Genomic DNA, 20,905 nt, shown 5'->3' with positions numbered 1-20,905 from the left:
TGCCTGTAAGAGGAAGCAGACATTCTGGTTAGCAGACATCACATTGTTTCTAGGAATTTTCTCTGTCTCATAACAGAGTGCTGTCATTATAAGCAAGGAAATCTCTGTGAAGTAATTTTGCCGTCCTGTCAATAACATACCATGGAAACAAACTTCAATAATAGCATGACATGGCAATTTTATTTTTAACAATACAGAAATATGATAAGATTTTCATGTTATTGATAATGTGCCAGACAAGAAAAAAAGGAGTTTTTTTCAATATATATATATATAAGGCATATTCTTATGAAGGAATTACATAGACGTATACTTTCAGTTTTTTCGCAATTCAAATTATATAAGTCATTGATATATCAGAATCTTTGTCAGCTAATTAAATTAAACATCACACCTATTTCAGCATAAAATTGAGTTTTTTCTTCCCCAACTTTTCTGATTGATTGATTATCGTTTGCAAACTGATTCTTCATCAGTTATCCTAAGCTAGCTTCTGTAGACAAGATCTGGACCATCACAAATCAGACAGCTGTGAGATTTAGCAACCCCTACACCGACAACTGACACAGGGGGTCATCACTACCATACAAACGGCCCAAAAATGCACTCTGCAGCCCGGAACAATGCAAAATGGCCGTAAACCTGTCCGAGGGTGTCATATCAGGCTGTAACCATGACAACACCTACCATTCCCCACCGTTGATGGCTGACAATGGCCGTGCATAGCATGTGGTTTGTGCATCAAGACCATCAAGAGGTGAAACTAATCTCGAAAGAAAATTGAAAATACCTCCAGACAAATTGTTTCCACAACAGGTTTTTATTTGACAGTAAATAGCTCCATTTTGTCCACTTAAAACTCTATATGCAAACTCTAAGACAAATTATTGTTATTTTCCACATGAAAATTGAAGGAATTAATTTAAGCGAATGGCGTAGGAAGAGGACTTTGAAAAGGAAGATGACAAAGATAAGGATGACGAGGAAGATGATGGCCATGTCAGCAGCAGCAGGATGTAATGACAGGATATTGTCCAAACTGAGTCAAGTGTTTCAAACTGTTTAAATAAATTTGATTTGCGACAGTAAGTTCTGTAACAGGCAGGGTATCTAACTGTCAATTTCTGTTACACTAATCAACGACAAAATCCAATACACACAGTTTCTGAATTAAATTAAGACAAAACACTTTCGGTGGTTGTCATGTTATTTTACACTCTTTTTATTTCACATTTAATTTCAGTCGTGACATTTTGAATTTTCAATCTATAGCCTGTCATTTTGCTTTTACTTGCGATTTCCCTCGACGCCCGCTCTTCCCACCTTTTTGCCTACTCATTCATATCCACCACAGTTTAATCTGCTCTTCCTTGTTTGAAATCAAACTCTGTTGCAAATACTTAAACATTTTAATCAATGCCCTAAAATTGATTGAATGTAAAACGACTTTGGTGCAACAAGCTCAAATTCTTCAACTGAATTTGAACAATTTTCTGTGTGAAAATAATTTCTGTAAAATCGTGACTTGATTAAAATTTTGATTTATATAAATTGCATTGTTTTGAAATTCAATGTTTTACTTTTCACATTCCGAAATCAATTATCTATAATGTCGTCAACCCCATTCTCATATTTGATCATGACAAATTCATATATTTTTCCTTTCTACCATTAAAAATTATGAGTTTAACTCATTCACCCCTGGAGTTTCATAATGAACTATTCCAACCTTTGAATTGGAAGGTTTCAAAGTTGTCTTCAGGGGTGAATGAGTTTAAGATTCTACAGGCTCCACCCTTTCACAATTAGCCAGCAGAATTCAAAGAAAGTTTCACATAATGGTTATGTCACTATGTAGAGATGATTTCATGAAAATCTATAAGCATTCCGATAAACTGGGGATTTTTTTGTAAAAATACTGAAAAATTGAATTTTTGTCAAATTCAACTCTTTCACATTTTTTGAGTGTGTGGCGTTGTTCAAAACTATAACAACAATAACATAATGAAACGAAACATTGCTAATCAACCCTACGAATATTTTATTTATCATAAAATATCTACAGAATGTTACGAAAAGCGTTTTTTTTTTTTATTGAAATTGTATGGATAAAAGTTACTGAATACAAGATAAAAGCAAACAGGACACATAGTTTCATTCAAATAGAGTGAAAAAGTGAACCAAATACACACAAAGTCTTTATAATTAATTTATTTTACATTTTACAATAATTTTGATCCTGGTGAGAGTTGCCTACCTTGAACAAAATTGGAACTTTTTGCAGAGGCATAGAATTTATACAATGACAGTCATTTTCTTTACTATACCAATAACGACGGAAATAAATTAAATTACTATATTTAATTGTCAATTAACTGTTCTTTTATGAAACAAAATTACTCCCAATCATGTACACTTTGGACATCATTCTATAGCCCGCTTACGCATGGTATATTAACATGTCAGGTACATATGTAACCATAGGCTATCGCATGGTATGCCGTGTTTACGTGCACGCACATGCACTTGCATTTTATAGGAATTTTGATGTTTTACAAACCACTATTTTCACAGAGTTATTGTAATTGCATTTGTGAACCGATTCATCTGATAGAACGTAACTCGCTCGACAACTACTGTTAGCACATGATACGTACAGGTGAGGTCGGTAAACAAAACCACGGAATTAGATTATCTAAGTCCGTGACAAAACACATCAGTCTGCATTCCATGTGCCTTATATACGACCTTCTTGAAGTCGTCTGATCATATGTCAGTGTTTTCCTGTGAGTTCATTTCCAAGTTAAGTCTCGATATTGTGTTGACATATCATCGTCACGCACATGTACTATTGTTTACCCGGTGTTACTATAATTTACACTATGGTAATGGAATGCCCGATACGCAATACGGAAATGACGACACGAAAATACGACAAGCAAAACATGTGTATTACAAAGGGTGGGAAGTCCTTAAATATGTTTTCAAAAATATGACTGCTGATTAATTACTTCAGACACCTGATCAATCAATCAGGTCGGAGGTCAAATATCTACAGCCAATTACTGGCAGCGCTTATTAAATCAGCTCAGGAACTGTAAAAATGGGAACTATTTGATTTCCAAAGATACCTGTGGGTCTGACAGCTGTTTCTGAGAGAATACCTGCTTACAAATCGCAAAAAAATAGAAATCATGGCGGCTTTCATTTACAAGTACATAGGAATTCAATGATGCACTTTCCTTTTCATTGAAAACCAGACATGTGTATTAGAAAATATGAATTTCAATTTGTATGTATCTTTAAACTGTTGAAGTTTGTATGAACCTTTGCTATTGGGTACTTTAGCTGTAATATAAGAGAGAGAGAGAGATACAGTCTTGTACAGAATTACAAATGTCAACTGTCGACACATGAATGTTCCCATTGTAAGACCACAGGGAAGAGCAGAAAAACATGCTGATTTGACAAAATATTTATATATTTTTTTTCAAGATGTGAACATGGATCGTCGTGCAGTCTCATCTCCTAGGTAACCATCGCAGAAAACTAATGAATCACTTTCTCTGCTTAATTTTTTTTATTAATATTGCCATTTTATTTTGACTGCTGACTCACTTAGAATGTCAAGATACTTGTCAATTTTTAAATATATCAATTCTGTCAAAGTTCTCTGAAGGTAGTTTTACAAACTTGTCCACCATTTGTTGGCCCTAAAGAATTCTTCTGTCTTGATGGGCCCTTAAGCAAGTAATAATTATTATCATTTTACCAAATTTCTCAATAAAACCAAAATTCAGTGGCAATATAAAATGATTTCACCATAGTTTATATTTCTTCTTCAAAAGAGATTGCAACACTCCTTCAAAACATTGGAAAACTGTTGTCAGAATAATTCATATTCAATGTATGGCAGACATTTGTAACCATTCAATAAATGATAAAAAATTAAAGTAAGCTTTACTTATAATCACCCATGGACTGATAAATATTGACTAGTTTCTGATTTATAGCATAATAATTTTACAGTCTTGTGGAGAAAACCTGAATTTCCCCAGTAGAATGACAAACACTAGAGATAAAACTATTGGCACTGGTCATCTGTATTCTACTATACCAGGTCTGAAGTCACCACTCTGAAAGGTCATAGGTCACAGCACAAACGGGTCAAAGGTCATTGTCAGATTTATTGTAGGACCTTAAGTTTATGTTCCACTTGTCTGGGAGACAGGATATTACATCATCAGGCAATATATGATTTTCAAAACGTGGAACGTTACTATTTCCAAATTTGCGATGCAAGGTCATGCATAGTGAAGTTTTTCCTGATTTACGGACTTCAATATACCAGTTTCATTGCTTCCTATAGTTTGTGACACACAGATAAAGGTCAGCAGAGAAGCTGATGAGATTTTATCATCCTCTACCGACATCCAATAATTTCCTCTTTTGTTGTGCAGTCAAGGTCTGGTACAACTTTATGTTACTAAGTCAAGGTGATTGTGAAAAGGGTAATTTTAGGATTACTGTGGCATTATGGCTTCTTCTTTTTTGTCGATAGAATTTTGTCGTGGCATTTTTTATCAAGAGGGGTATGTAACTTACGGTTATGTTGAACTTGTCTCAGCTGTTTTCGTAAAGGGCATGTAATATCTGTGAACTCCCTCTTGCCATTATTTATTGTAGTTCCATAAACAATGGCTCAGAGGGAAATTTTTATGTAACCAATTCTATAAATGTCTTATCCTACCTAAAACTCTACATTGGAACCATGTGCATCCAGCTTCAATTGTTAACAGAAAGCAAAGACACAAGTTAACTTTTTCCTATTTATGAAACACAATTTGTTACAAAATTTCTTTACCATAAGCCAGTTTTGTCACTTATTGTTTGTGTCGAGATTTTATGTATATAGGTGTGAACAGATATAAGTTTCTAAGGTCATTTGAGTTGGTTTCAAGGTCAACACAAGTTTCCAACAGTTGCCTATCCCTAATACTGCCAATGGTCATTGGAGTTAATTTCAAGGTCAACACAAGTAAAAATACAGTTTACTAACAGTTGTCAGTCCCTAAGGTCATTTGAGTTGGTTTCAAGGTCAACACATGTTTAGTCGCTACGGTCATTTGAGTTGGTTTCAAGGTCAACATAATTAAGTTTCAGACAGTTAATTAACAGTTGTTAGATCCCTCTAGGGGGCTGGAAACACAAGGTACTTTTGAAGTTGAAAATCTGGTGCAATCCAGCTGATCCTTGATGCTGTTGAGACTTGTAGTATAGAGTCCCCACTAACGGCTCACAAGAGTAAGTATAGAGTCCCCACTAACGGCTCACAAGAGTAAGTGTAGAGTCCCCACTAACGGCTCATCAATAAATTCAAACGGAGTGTGGACAACACAGCAGAGTCTTGGTTATAGATCAATTTATTCTAGCCCTGTGTTAACATGTTTCAGCTCAAAGGTGATCACCCGTCATAAGAACAACCAAATCAATGGTGGCAGTTGTTTAGTCCTAAGGTCGTTTGAGATGGTTTCAAGGTCAAAACAAGTGTCAATGTTTTAACACCAAAGGAACTTACCTTCAAGATCAGCTTAAATTTGTTCAAAAGCATCATCATACATGCAGTTTAACAAATACAAGGTCAATGGAAAGTTAATTGAAAGAAAATCTACTGGTACTTACAGTATAACGGGGGGAGGTCTTCTCAGTAACACAACCTATAACAGAAATAACACATTTTGATGTAAAATCAAGCTTTCACAATAATGTAGCATATGCAGATCCCATTAATATCCCCAGATCCAGTTACATTCGTGTTCTTTTGTTGAGGACATTTCTTAATTTCAGATTTTCCATTCGAAAAGTTTTTTTAAAAATCCTTAATTTCAGTTTTTTTTCCCTAACTCCAATAATGAAGCCTCCTAGTATGAAAATATTGTGAACAAATCTGGCAAAATGAACCATTCATGAAAACAAGAGGCCCAGAGAACCTGTATATTTCACCTAGATATCTAAACAGACATGACATTATATCATTGATAGTGTTTATACATAACTTCACACAATGAAAGAGTTAACCTGCTTATTACTTGAGTTAAGACACAGATATGAATGTGCAAGCAAAGAACAAGTACTAAAACCTACTGTAAACATTTGGCGTATCAGGGGCTACTCACTCTATAACCTACTAATAGTAACAAATTATTCTCAAAATATTTTAACAGAAGCTAGACTCTACGAAGTCACAGAGAAGTTTGATAAAGATTTAACGGAAGCTAGACTCTGCGAAGTCACAGAGAAGCTTGATAAAGAGCGCGAGCTAGACTCCAAAGAAAACAAGAGAAGCAGCTAGACTCTGAAAGTACCAGAGAAGCGACTAGACTCCTAATATCCATGGAGAAGCCATAAAAGACTATGAATTGGAACCGCTAGTCTCCGAAGAAGGCAAGAGAAGTCGCTAGACTCTGGAGGCATCCAGAGAAGCGACTAGACTCATAGCCACCCCAGAGAATGTATCTGTTAAATTTACCACGAGAAAACTGGCTACAGATAAAGTGAAGTAATAATCTATTGAAGAGATTGGGGGTAAAATTCCCCAAGAATTTAAAGCTCTATAAATGGACAATACTATCCCATTTTGTGCTCTGCATTACAGCACCCAGGGAAACAACACCTTCTTTATAACATTTGATTCACTGTACACAAACAAGGATGCTTCTTTGTAAATTTGGTTGAAATCTTATAAACTGTACATGAGGAGAAGGCTTTTAAAAACTTTAAACACCCAAATTGCATCCAAAGGGAACCAAACACGTATAATCTTCTTTACAAAATATCAGAGCCGAGTGATCTCATCAGCCGAGTGTTTTCAATCGCAAACTGCCTTGTGAAAAACCAATGTCCAATTGAACCACCTGTTAAACAAGCCAGCAACATCTTAACATTGTTCTATTTTACATATTACTTCATCCTTGTAGCAATTGAACCCCCTGTTAAACAAGCCAGCAACATATTAACATTGTTCTATTGTACATATTACTTCATTCTTGTAGCAATTGAACCACCTGTTAAACAAGCCAGCAACACCTTAACATTATTCTATTGTACATATTACTTCATTCTTGTAGCTATTGTTGAAAAGTTTATTATTAAGCAGGTAAAAAATTTCCATAACTTGTTTTTGTTTCCTTTTCTGTTCTATTAAACATGTACTTCGATGTATTGTCAAACAAAATTTGAATAAAACAAAGTTTAAACCAACATGTGAAAAGGAACTACATACACTTAAGCGTCTACTAACTCTGCTGGGCTACCAGTCAGACAGTGTGCCTTTGATTCTCGACTATGATGCCTCTTATGAAAAGAAAACTGTCTTTGAATGACTATTTGGTCAAATAAAGCCATAACCTTAATTAAAAGAAACAACTTGTTTAATTATGTTTTATTTGACAATATTTTACGTAAAAAGCTTGTCTTCGGAGACCATATATCAAGCCAGGTACAACATTGTTAGAAATAATGGCCTTGAACAGATTACCGTGTACGACATAAACGCTTGTGATTTGTCTGTCTCCAAACAAAGTCTGTGTCCTTGAGAGGCGATCTGTTGCTATGGGCCTCATTGAGATAGATGACCGTGCAAATGAAAAGGCCAAAATCCCATGCGGGCCAAATTACAAAACATTTCTTTCATTTACTGTTGTAAAATTGATGTAAAATTGATGTATAACAGCGGAATATTTCCACTTGTGGATTGATATCTGGCTTATACTGCAAAATCAATATCAAAGTGGCACAACACGACTTCGAAAAACAAAGTGAAATCAGAACTGTTTCTTTGTTTTACTTCATCAAATCTGACAGCAAACATCGGGGAAGAGAAAAAGATGGTAATGATCTGGAATTGGCACACACAACAATAATTGGGGGAGTTCTGATCTCCATGTGTGGGAATCTGGGCAAAACAAACATACAAAAGACCAGTTTCTGGCTTCTTTGCATGTTTGTTTTTAAAGCCATGCTACTTCAGTCAAGATTCTCAAAGTATGGCAAGCTTACCATCATTTTAAGTAAACATATTTTGCAATTTGTTTGAGTGAAATTGACTACCAGTTTCTAGATGGAAAACTCATTTGACATGAAGGAGTCATGTTTCCAATACTGAATTGTGTAAGAGATATTATTTATATTTGGAGGATTAACATTATCTCCCTGCTAGTTCCATCTATAGAAGACATAAAATAATGGCTTCTCTGAAGAAAGGTGTTGTTATATTGGTCTTGTTAGACAGGTTGAATATTTTAACTAAATTTCAGATGTAATTCAAAGTAAGATGTTTTAGTAACATAACATTAAAATATTACATAACAGTAAAGTTGTTTTAAAATTTAAAAACATTTCTAAACCTTGCGGGTTGTAAAGACTTGTGTGAATATCAGATGGAAAGATGTTGTGATGCGGGCGGGATAGGTGATTGACAGATTATATTTAACTCATTGTAACTACAGCTATAGTATTCAAAAGTATTGTCAACTTAGAGCCAATAAAATACCTTTTCTTACGTACATAAAACTGTGTCGAAAACACTGATCTGTATATAAAATTTGATTTTTGAGTTCAGGTTGTAAAACAAATAGTGAAAATTTCAGTAGATTTGGTACAAAGTTTCAATTTGTTATCGATTATGTTTCTATAATTAAGCTAATTGAATATGTTAGACCAAGGTTAAAGTCTATGTGGGCCGTCTGTTATAGTCATCATCTCTCACAGACTTATGATATACCCCTCAAAGTGTGCCATCCATCAGGTAGGCAATCGCCTCAACAGCTACACCAAACAAAGTAACACCATAGGCCAACAAACGGCCATTGTAATACATCCTGAATTCATTCTTTCCTTCCCTCCCCCAGATCAGCTACCTTTGTCTGTAATACACCCTGTATTCGTCCTTATTCCTTTTTCCTTCCATCCCCCAGATCAGCTACCATTGTCTGTAACACAACCTGTATTCGTCCTTATTCCTGTTTCCTTCCATCCCTCAGATCAGCTACCATTGTCTGTAACACATCCTGTATTTGTCCTTATTCCTCTTTCCTTCCCTCCCCCAGATCAGCTACCATTGTCTGTAACACATCCTGTATTTGTCCTTATTCCTCTTTCCTTCCCTCCCCCAGATCAGCTACCATTGTCTGTAACACAACCTGTATTTGTCCTCTTTCCTTCCATCCCCCAGATCAACTATCATTGTCTGTAACACATCCTGTATTTGTCCTTATTCCTCTTTCCTTCCCTCCCCCAGATCAGCTACCATTGTCTGTAACACAACCTGTATTTGTCCTTATTCCTCTTTCCTTCCCTCCCCCAGATCAGCTACCATTGTCTGTAACACATCCTGTATTTGTCCTTATTCCTCTTTCCTTCCCTCCCCCAGATCAGCTACCATTGTCTGTAACACAACCTGTATTTGTCCTCTTTCCTTCCCTCCCCCAGATCAACTACCATTGTCTGTAACACATCCTGTATTTGTCCTTATTCCTCTTTCCTTCCCTCCCCCAGATCAGCTACCATTGTCTGTTACACACAATCTGTAATTCCAGTCTCTCACTCCTTTTCCCCTTCTGTATCATCTACCATTGCCTCTACCCCTTTTTTTCATCTCCCTTCTCCTTCCCAGTATCACCTCACAGCTACAACAAGAGGCCCAATGGGCCTGCATCGCTCACCTGGTATTAATCTCACACTTGTAATCTTAATAGTGGACTAAATAACAGCTACAGGCAGAATATCAGTGTTTCATTCATAAGAACCTATTAAAAGATTTAAACATATGACGCCTGTGACCTCGAATGTCGAACAAGGACATTAGGTTGAAAGTTGGTCAGTCATTAATTTGAACAAACTTGGTAGCCCTTCATCCCAGCATGCTACATGCCCAATTTCAGTACCCTTGGCCTTTTGGCTATTGAGAAGAAGTTGTTTGAAGATTTTAAGATATTTGACCCCTGTGACCTTGGAAGTGGGTAAAGGTCATTCATTTAAACAAACTTGGTACCCCTTCATCCCAGCATGCTACATGTCCAATATCAGTACCCTAGGCCTTTGGTTATTGAGAAGAAGTAAGCTAACAATCGATCAAGAGAACAATTATCTGTTTTTGTGGCACGTACATTTCTCTTTCACCAACCCCCGGCCATATCACCCCATATTGAGTTTTATACTATACTCCAAACAATTAGGCTGTTCTGTAACCCTCCTAATACCCCTCTACCCAATACGAGCATTACACTAAACCATCCCAACACTGAATTTTACACAAAACTATTAGGCTGTTCCGTAACCCTCCCCATACCTACTCCTATACCAAGTACCAATTGTAAACTAAACCATCCCGACACTGAATTTTACGCTAAACTATTAGGCTGTTCTGTTACCCTCCTCTTACAACCTGGGAGTTGTAATGAGGATAACATATTTCACTAGTAGCGATTAATTGACGCTAACTTCCGTCAGTGTTTCTTACATTTGTGTTCAGTTTGGCTATCTGGTATGTAAATTAAGATTAACATTACAAAGGTTACATAATGTCACTACCTGCCTGGGAGGGACCACCCTTTTCACCATTTTTTATTTCCTGAACGTTTTGGAACTGATAATCATATACTGTATTTATCCTGCAAAAAAAACAGTGGATCAACACAAAGTCTTGGACTTACAGAAGGGTGTGGGCTTTTAACAGGACTGGAATAACATTTCTTGGCATGTCTACTGAAATGCAATAGATATGAACGTCTATTTTACCAGACGAGGGCTTATTGCTCAATATATACAGTAATACAAGAGATATAGTTGTGATTTAGTTCACACTGAGACTAGACCCAAGTATTTCCTGGATATTTTAGACATCTAGACATTTAGACACGGATTTAGACATACAACATAGTAAAATCTGCCTCAGTTAAAAGTCACCTGTCTATAAAGACCATTTGTCTATAAATACCACCTGTCTATAAAGACCATTTGTCTATAAAGACCACCTGCATATAAAGATCACCTGTCTATAAAGACAATTTGTCTATAAAGACCACCTGTATATAAAGACCATTTGTCTATAAAGATCACCTGCATACACATATCACCTGTCTATAAATACCACCTGTCTATAAAGACCATTTGTCTATAAATACCACCTGTCTATAAAGACCACCTGTATATAAAGACCATTTGTCTATAAATACCACCTGTCTATAAAGACAATTTGTCTATAAAGACCATTTGTCTATAAAGACCACCTGCATATAAAGATCACCTGTCTATAAAGACAATTTGTCTATAAAGACCACCTGTATATAAAGACCATTTGTCTATAAAGATCACCTGCATACACATATCACCTGTCTATAAATACCACCTGTCTATAAAGACCATTTGTCTATAAATACCACCTGTCTATAAAGACCACCTGTATATAAAGACCATTTGTCTATAAATACCACCTGTCTATAAAGACAATTTGTCTATAAAGACCATTTGTCTATAAAGACCACCTGCATATAAAGATCACCTGTCTATAAAGACAATTTGTCTATAAAGACCACCTGTATATAAAGACCATTTGTCTATAAAGATCACCTGCATACACATATCACCTGTCTATTAAGACCACCTGCATATAAAGACCACGTGTCTATAATACTTACTTTCTATAACGACTGATTGTCTCACAAGCTGACTACTTGCTTGTTCAGACCACGTGTCCATAAAGACATTGTCTCTTACATTCCTCTCTATAAAGACCACCTTCATATAAAGACCAACTGCCTATAACAATCACTTAACTCATTCACCCCTGAAGACACATTTGAACTCTCCCAATTCATAGGTTGGAATAGTTCATAATGAAATTTCAGGGGTGAATGAGTTAAGGAATTCTCCAAATATCTTCTTTCTTAAATAGTGATTTAAGGGCTACATTTATTTATCCTTTAGGTGTTCTTCACAGATGAGTTTGAGTGTGTATCTTTATTTAAGGTATTTATTTAAATGAAATCTTGTACAGAATGTCGACAACTCAACAAACCATGTAAACTGAAAATCATAACATTCAGTTGAAATCAAAATAAACCCTTATTATAAGTTACCAGTACAACTTGAAGCAATATTATGCTGGGAAACATCCAAATTAGAACTTACAATTTCATCCAGCAATAAGTCCTCACTCAGTGAGAGGCCTACCCATATCTATGTCTGGTACATATAGAAATGTATAATTATAAGACTCTTCCATACACAGGCGAGTAGGACAGGTACATTTCACCAAAGGGGTTTTCAAATTTGGTAAAACCCAAGGCTGTCATTCTAATCACTAAAATTTGCTTAGAAACACCAAAACGTGTTGCAATTTTCACATCCCAGCATTAGAATGTTCAGATTTAGTGATGTCATTGTTGTCCAATCGTGACATCATGCATGTGAAATGGGATACAAGAAAGAAATTTCTCACACCCTTTTCTTAACCTGGAGAGATTTGTTATATATACTCACCGGAAGTAGGGAACAAATTTTTGTTTTCATTGTCTTGTAATAAGCCTGTTCTCACACTTCCAGTTAGAGATTACATGATATTATAGAATAGATACACAAACATCATCATCAACCCAACACCCGGCTGGATTATAACTGATAGCCTCATGCTATGGAGGAGTAAGGCATATCGCCCATTGTACGATTTGCTTCGTAGAAAGGAAGCTGGAATGTCGACAAACACCAAACAAACCAGTGTTTCCATTGGAAAGATTTTCACTAATTTAATTTATTTTACTTAGCATACTCTTGACACATAGAAAACCTGGCGTGTCGTCCTTAAATGACCCAAGCTGTTGATAGGATGTAACACACAAACTAACCAAACTTGACACATTTTGTGTTGAAATTAAGATTGCAGTTGGGGGTGGGCAAATAACATAGCTAGAGATTTTTAAGAAAATTACTGAAATAAAATTGAAAAGTTGAATAAGTCCTAATATCAAATCTTTCGACCTAGGGCATAGGCCAGTACAACTACATCCCTGACAATCAGCTATTAGTGTAATTGACCTAGGGCATTAGGCCAGTACAACTGTACATCCCTGACAATCAGCTATTAGTGTAACCCACCTAGGGCATTAGGCCAGTACAACTACATCCCTAACAATCAGCTATTAGTGAAACTGACCTAGGGCATTAGGCCAGTACAACTGTATATCCCTGACAATCAGCTATTAGTGTAACCCACCTAGGACATTAGGCCAGTACAACTACATCCCTAACAATCAGCTATTTGTGTAACCGACCTAGGGCATTAGGCCAGTACAACTGTACATCCTTGACAATCAGCTATTAGTGTAACCCACCTAGGGCATTAGGCCAGTAGAACTGTACATCCCTGACAATCAGCTATTAGTGTAACCTACCTAGGGCATTAGGCCAGTACAGCTGTACATCCCTAACAATCAGCTATTAGTGTAACCCACCTAGGGCATAAGGCCAGTACAACTGTACATCCCTGACAATCAGTTATTAGTGTAACCCACCTAGGGCATTAGGCCGGTACAACTGTACATCCCTGACAATCAGCTATTAGTGTAACCTACCTAGGGCATTAGGCCAGTACAACTGTACACCCCTGACAATCAGCTATTAGTGTAACCGACCAAGGCCATTAGGCCAGTACAACGTATATCCCTGACAATCAGCTTTTAGTGTAACCCACCTAGGGCATTAGGCCAGTAGAACTGTACATCCCTGACAATCAGCTATTAGTGTAACCTACCTAGGGCATTAGGCCAGTACAACTGTACATCCTTGACAATCAGCTATTAGTGTAACCCACCTAGGACATTAGGCCAGTACAACTGTATATCCCTTACAATCAGCTATTAGTGTAACCCACCTAGGACATTAGGCCAGTACAACTGTATATCCCTTACAATCAGCTATTAGTGTAACCCACCTAGGACATTAGGCCAGTACAACTACATCCCTAACAATCAGCTATTTGTGTAACCGACCTAGGGCATTAGGCCAGTACAACTGTACACCCCTGACAATCAGCTATTAGTGTAACCGACCCAGGCCATTAGGCCAGTACAACGTATATCCCTGACAATCAGCTATTAGTGTAACCCACCTAGGGCATTAGGCCAGTACAACTGTACATCCCTGACAATCAGCTATTAGTGTAACTGAGACTCTCCCTCCTAAATAGGAAGAGTTGCCAGGTATGCTAAATTGCCGTATTTGTTTGATTGTCAAGTAAAGTAAAAGATAACATTAATACTTAAGTTCCTATGTTTATAGTACTTTAATGTTTATATGATTTTTTTCTGAAAAGGCTGCCAGAAATCATTTATAAACGAGAAACTACCTTATACCGGGCAATCTCAAACACCCGTGTCTTCTCCTGATGTGATAAATCTATTACCAGTTTTTGTTAATAGATATCCTATTTTGCTCTAGAAGAAAAGCTAAAAGTTTCTTGCCCCATTTCCCCTTTTGAGCCCCATCCCTCTGCTCCAAAGGACTGCAGCCCCATCCCTCTGCTCCAAAGGACAGCAGCCCCATCCCTCTGCTCCAAAGGACAGCAGCCCTATCCCCCTGCTCCACTGCTCCAAAGGACAGCAGCCCCAGCCCTCTGCTCCAAAGGACAGCAGCCCTATCCCCCTGCCCCACTGCTCCAAAGGACAGCAGCCCCAGCCCTCTGCTCCAAAGGACAGCAGCCCTATCCCCCTGCCCCACTGCTCCAAAGGACAGCAGCCCCATTCCTCTGCTCCAAAGGACAGCGGCCCCATCCCTCTTCTCCAAAAGACAGCAGCCCCATCCCTCTGCTCCCAAGGACAGCAGCCCCGTCCCTCTGCCCCAAAGGACAGCAGCCCCGTCCCTCTGCTCCAAAGGACAGCAGCCCTATCCCTCTGCTCCACTGCTCCAAAGGACAGCAGCCCCATCCCTCTGCTCCAAAGGACAGCAGCCCCATCCCTCTGCTCCAAAGGACAGCAGCCCCGTCCCTCTGCTCCAAAGGACAGCAGCCCCATCCCTCTGCTCCAAAGGGCAGCAGCCCCATCCCTCCTTTATACAGCAATGAAAGCTCTGTGTCAGATGAGGTGCATTTAGCAGGGAACTTTATTCAAAACATTTCTATCTAACTACAATATAAAAAAAAACATAATGGTGGATTTTGGCCTCAAAACCCAATATCTAAACTTGTACAAATCTGTTTACTTATCACCTTTTCCAACAAACGTGTTCTTTCTTTCTTTCTCAATTTTCAATTTTCTTCTACAATTCCAGTTTGGATCACAAAATAAATAAAACAAGAGGCCCATGGGCCTAAACGGTCACCTGAGTNAAAAAAATAAAATTGAACGGATGGTAGGCAACTCCAAACACATAATGCTTTAAAGTTACGGATTTAACTTCCCTAAACAGGGATAAAATAGTTCTGTTAAAGAAAAAAATCTTGGAACAATTTAATCCTGAATTTTGGCACAAAACTATAGTGATAACCTTTCGTGAGATTATAAAGCTTACAAATCCTGTTACTCACCACGGGGAGTTGCCTACCATTCTCAATCTCATTTAAAACAGGAAGCCCACATTTTTAATATTTCATACGCAATATAAGTAGTTCCTGGGAAGCTTGGCACTCCCCAGAGTTTGATATTAGTAAAAAGTATGGTGGCACCAGTATGCCTAGTAAGTAGCATCAGTTCTGACTCGCAAAATATTTCCGACAATACCGCTCTCTTACAAACTGTTAATGTCGTCTGTACAAATTCCTCCAATATTTCAAAAATGAAACTCTTAAAGCGTAGCCAAAATACCAGCAATTCATTTTGGCTTATTTGCTGTCGAGGAAGAAGAAACAAGAATTTATGTCATCCAGCAAGAATTCATAACACCAGCAGATGGCCTTGAAATCAGGTGCTTCTTCTCAGAAACCTGGTCGCCATGCCGATGAATGGATACAATCAAGTCGTCTTGGTGCTTGAATCTGGAGATTCCTTAGCGGTGTTATGATAATGGAGAGAATCAATGATTTGCACACCCAAAAATGACAGTGAGATGGAAATCGGGTGTTGCTATATGCTTGAGATCAGAGTTTGGCGACGGCACAAGTGCTGTGTATCAATAATGAACAGGCCTGGGGAGATCCCATTCCCACAATTACTCCTACTTCATATGGAACTTCACAAGGAATTCATATAATTTTTTACATATATTTTTTTTAATATCCATGATCGAAAGATACATAAAAAATGTACAAGAAACATATTACAACCTTGGGAATAAGAGGCAGCACTTCCCATCACAAGTTTACTTTTTAAGCAAATTACTAGAAGTTTGTTCCAATTTTTGATTCATAGTAGATGTACTTGGTGGACACTACACAAACATAACAATCTCCTCACGTAAATGATTTCTCCGATATTTCCCAGAAGTATTATCTAACACAATAACTGCTGTTACACCTTAACCTACAGAATGATGTCAAGGTCATACAAATGTCATAAGGAGCTCCAAACAACTTAGAAATCTAATCCCTGTTTTAAGTGACAAATCTATCTCATTCGATCATTTTCACCTGACATAGCTTTTACTTCACTGGGGAAGGATTTTTATTTTTTATTTTTTGGAAAGCAATGAAATTGAATGTAGCTAAAACAAGAGGCCCATCTGATTGACCTGAAAAATAACAACACTTTGTCAGGACCATGAGGCGATCATTCCTACTAATTTTCAGTTCAATCTGCCCAGCAGAACTTGACTTTAAGTTTGAAATAGCTATTTTCAAAATGGCGGCCGTGGCGGCCATATTGGATTTCTGATCGACCCGAAAAATAACAACACTTTGTCAGGACCATGAGGCGATCATTCCTACTAATTTTCAGTTCAATCTGCCCAGCAGAACTTGACTTTAAGTTTGAAATAGCTATTTTCAAAATGGCGGCCGTGGCGGCCATATTGGATTTCTGATCGACCCGAAAAATAACAACACTTTGTCAGGACCATGAGGCGATCATTCCTACTAATTTTCAGTTCAATCTGCCCAGCAGAACTTGACTTTAAGTTTGAAATAGGTTTTCAAAATGGCGGCCGTTGCGGCCATATTGGATTTCTGATCGACCCGAAAAATAACAACACTTCGTCAGGACCATAAGGCGATCATTCCTACCAATTTTCAGTTCAATCGGCCCAGCAGAACTTGACTTTAAGTTTGAAATAGATTTTCAAAATGGCGGCCATGGCGGCCATATTGGAGTTCTGATCGACCCAAAAAATAACAACACTTTGTCAGGACCATGAGTTGATCATTCCTACTAGCTTTCAGTTCAATCGGCCCAGCAGAACTTGACTTTAAGTTTGAAATAGTTTTTCAAAATGGCGGCCATGGCGGCCATATTGGAGTTCTGATCGACCCAAAAAATAACAACACTTTGTCAGGACCATGAGGCGATCATTCCTACTAATTTTCAGTTCAATCTGCCCAGCAGAACTTGACTTTAAGTTTGAAATGTAAAATGTTAACGGACGACGGACGACGACGGACTAAAACGGATAGCAATAGGTCACTTGAGCTTAAGCTCAGGTGACCTAAAAAAACAATATATTACAGTTATCTTATCACCCAGAAAGTCTTCAGAGAAACAATAGGCATTATCTTAATTTTTTTATGAATCCTATTTAATCACTTTCATAGGAGAATGTTTTTTCCTACTTTACCATTTCTTAAACATTTTCCAGATTATGTTGGATATATCAATGTATTATAATAATGTTCAAGACAGAACTGTTCGCTAAAATACAGGTTAAAGGTAAAGTAAAGGTCAGGATGAGGTCACAGTGACCTACTTTTATTGCATGACACTCTACCTGTTTCAGTATTCACTCTGGCATTTTTGAAATGGTCTTACAGTATAAAACTCACGTTCAAGTAAAACCTTTTACCAATTAAGAGACCAAAGGTCATTGTGACCTACTTTTTGAATGATACACTCCACTGTGCCGACCCAAAATGTGTGCCTGTACCATGTTTGGTATTCCTAGATGGTTTAATGTATAAAGTATACCCTTTTTGCTTTGCTTTGACTTTTTCAATCAATGGTCAGAGGTCAAAATAAAGGATACAGTTACTTGTTTTAGTATGCAACCAAAAATTTACCCAAGTACTTAAGAAACCAATTTTTTTTTAATTCTTGGAGGGACAAAGTGTGTCAAGAAGGACAGAGGGAGGCGGTATAATCCTTTAGTTCCCTCAAATAAAACCCCTGGAGGGCTAAACCCCCCATGAGTTCCAATGTTGCCCCCCCCCCCAATCACCACCTCTTCTAAACCTCCCATCACATACATCAGTATAACAATGGTGTCCATTACTAATATAAAGTACAGATGTTCTCCACCCTAAACATACATATGACCTCTGCCAACCTTGACCTCCCACAACTACAGGAAGTAGACATATAACTATGACAAACTTGTCACCTTGTAGGTCATGCACCGACACCCTCCAAACAGTCTCCACCTGAAAACCTCATCAAACGGATCTTCTATTTACCTCCAACCGACTACCACCTGTCGAACTCATTAGAATATTGGACCATCTGGATGTTCTGTTTACCTCCCTCTTCAGATACACAAGAAATCTTGCGATACAGACAAGTTAGCTCATTAGAGGGTTTTTATGACTTTCCAGGATACAAAACGTTAATCTGTTTTTAACTTTGATTAACCTTCCATTGTTACTTTAGTTGTCACACTTGAACATTTTTAAAAATTGTAAGCATATGTTTTATGACTTTTAATACAAATTTTGATGATGATATATTATATTAACTTCTTATAATCCCCAGTCATCCGAGTTAATCGTTCCCAGCAAGAATTGTCATACATTTATACCAGTACTGTGAACTTCATAGATTAAACAACTATTGTGTCGGCTGAAGAGGAAAGTCCGGGGCTGACGGCACTGACAGGGTGGCTGACGGCACTGACAGGGTGGCTGACTGCACTGACAGGGTGGCTGACTGCACTGACAGGGTGGCTGACGGCACTGACAGGGTGGCTGACGGCACTGACAGGGTGGCTGACGACACTGACAGGGTGGCTGACGACACTGACAGGGTGGCTGACGACACTGACAGGGTGGCTGACGATGGGAGTGGTGATGTACAATGAAGGTGTAGAGCCAGTGACAGATGCTGGCAGATCCTGGAAGTCTGTAATTAATCCACAACCTTATTTGTCGTATAATACACTCATTACTGACCTGGTGTCATCTTCTGTAAGATTGGTCAGCTTTATACATACTAATCGACAATTTAACATCATACCTTTAATTGTTTTTTTATTTAAAAATAAGCTATTTTTATAACACCTTAGAGACTTCCTTTGATAACAACAATTTTTTTAAATGAAATTAAAGTTAAGCAAACATTTTTACATTAAGACAACAGGACAAATAGAACAATTTTTGTATTTTTGGAAAGCTCCCCATGCTTGTTGAAGTTTGATTGGGATAAAATTCTAAATGGATGACAGTGACTTTAATGAAATTCTCAGACAGGTTGAAAGACCAGTCTTGATTAAATTCATCAGAACTGAACATATTTACCAATCGGTGTGTGTGAACTCATTGCTTGGGCGGTATTTGGTAATTAGCGAGATTTATAGTGGGGAGATAACGAGGCTAATCAGCTTAAGGTCCAACCTGCCCAAATGATATCAGATAATTTCATTTATTGATCCAATTTTATTCAAGGGTCACACTGATATATTTTATCACAGGCTAAAAGAAAATTTGACTTAAAAGAGGGAACCCCAGAAATTTTGAAAATTTAACACAAATGCTTTTAGTAAAATTTTGAATTTTTTCCATCAAAGATTTCATAAATTCCTGAGGGCATCCTGTTGGTTTTTGGTCGACAACTTCCACCACAGAAAAGGAGATGTTATCAGTTTAGATAATGAAAACAAAGCTGCTTCAGAATGATATATTTATATTATTGTATTAATGCTGAATTCAACTCAGAGGTGGAATGAAGATATCTTCATATCTTCGATAAGATGTCGAAACACTCCGAGGTTAGATTGGCAACAATATCAGAATACTCAGGGTTCTGATTGCCCACAATATCAGGATACACAGGGGTCAGATTGTATATGTCAGAATATTTAGGGGTTAATTAGACAGGTTTAATCGTATTGACAATGTTTTGATGCTGGTGAAAGATTTGATGCAGAAAATCATATCAAATCTAACATGTTTTTGATAACTGGTTCTTACGAGGTCCAAATTGACTTGGAGACATATTTCAAGCTTCTCCTCCTCTATGGTCAGACAACAGTCAAATTGCATCACCACCATCAGCTTAGCGACTTAACGTGGCAAAAACCACTAACAACCGGTTAACTTGCCCCAGGCACTGACCATAAGCGGTCAATAATATAAGAGTGATAAAGTACATTTCAATAGAGGTCATCTGAGCTTGTACGGCTTCAACAACATCATTTCCTGGCTGAAGTCTGAGTTAGGAGTCCTCGTCACCAGGACAATTGTGCCTCTGTCTAGTCATGGTCGTAGGTCACAAGGTCACAAACAAGGCCCTTTCGTCTTACAATTGGGGTTAAATTCTCTCTCTAAAAGAGAAATGTGAGGTTTTTGTACCCTCTTTCTGATCGAAAACAATAAAGGATGAAATTTCAATATTGTTTAGAGTTGGTAAAATATACCATGAGAAATTAATAGTCCAAGTCTCCATGGTTTGGATAAAGACTCCAAATTTTTCAGTCATATTAGAATTTTGAAATTGATAAAATATTCCTTGCATTTAGTTTTTTGTCCATATTTTTTTTTTTTTTTTTTTTTTTTTTTTTT

The 20,905-nt window shown here is 37.5% G+C and overlaps 2 protein-coding genes across 13 annotated transcripts in view; one reads left to right on the top strand and one right to left on the bottom strand.

Annotated features, from left to right (window-relative positions):
- LOC110464284 (skin secretory protein xP2-like) overlaps positions 1 to 19,206 on the top strand; it is a 31,160-nt gene extending 11,954 nt beyond the window's left edge. Inside the window, exons 2-3 of the mRNA XM_021519415.1 lie at positions 14,494 to 15,124; positions 18,975 to 19,206. Coding sequence (XP_021375090.1) covers positions 14,494 to 15,124; positions 18,975 to 19,206 — 863 coding nt within the window. The remainder of the gene's footprint in view (positions 1 to 14,493; positions 15,125 to 18,974) is intronic.
- Positions 1 to 20,905, bottom strand: part of LOC110464274 (nephrin-like) — a 376,492-nt gene that overhangs the window by 213,844 nt on the left and 141,743 nt on the right. For all 12 annotated transcript variants that reach the window (XM_021519388.1, XM_021519399.1, XM_021519401.1 and 9 more), the window contains one exon: positions 5,683 to 5,717. The gene's annotated coding sequence lies outside the window, so the exon portion shown is untranslated. The remainder of the gene's footprint in view (positions 1 to 5,682; positions 5,718 to 20,905) is intronic.

Source organism: Mizuhopecten yessoensis, unplaced genomic scaffold (genome assembly GCF_002113885.1).
Source record: "Mizuhopecten yessoensis strain PY_sf001 unplaced genomic scaffold, ASM211388v2 scaffold10979, whole genome shotgun sequence".
Taxonomy (NCBI): Eukaryota; Metazoa; Mollusca; class Bivalvia; order Pectinida; family Pectinidae; genus Mizuhopecten; species Mizuhopecten yessoensis.
This window is presented reverse-complemented; position numbering and strand designations above follow the sequence as displayed.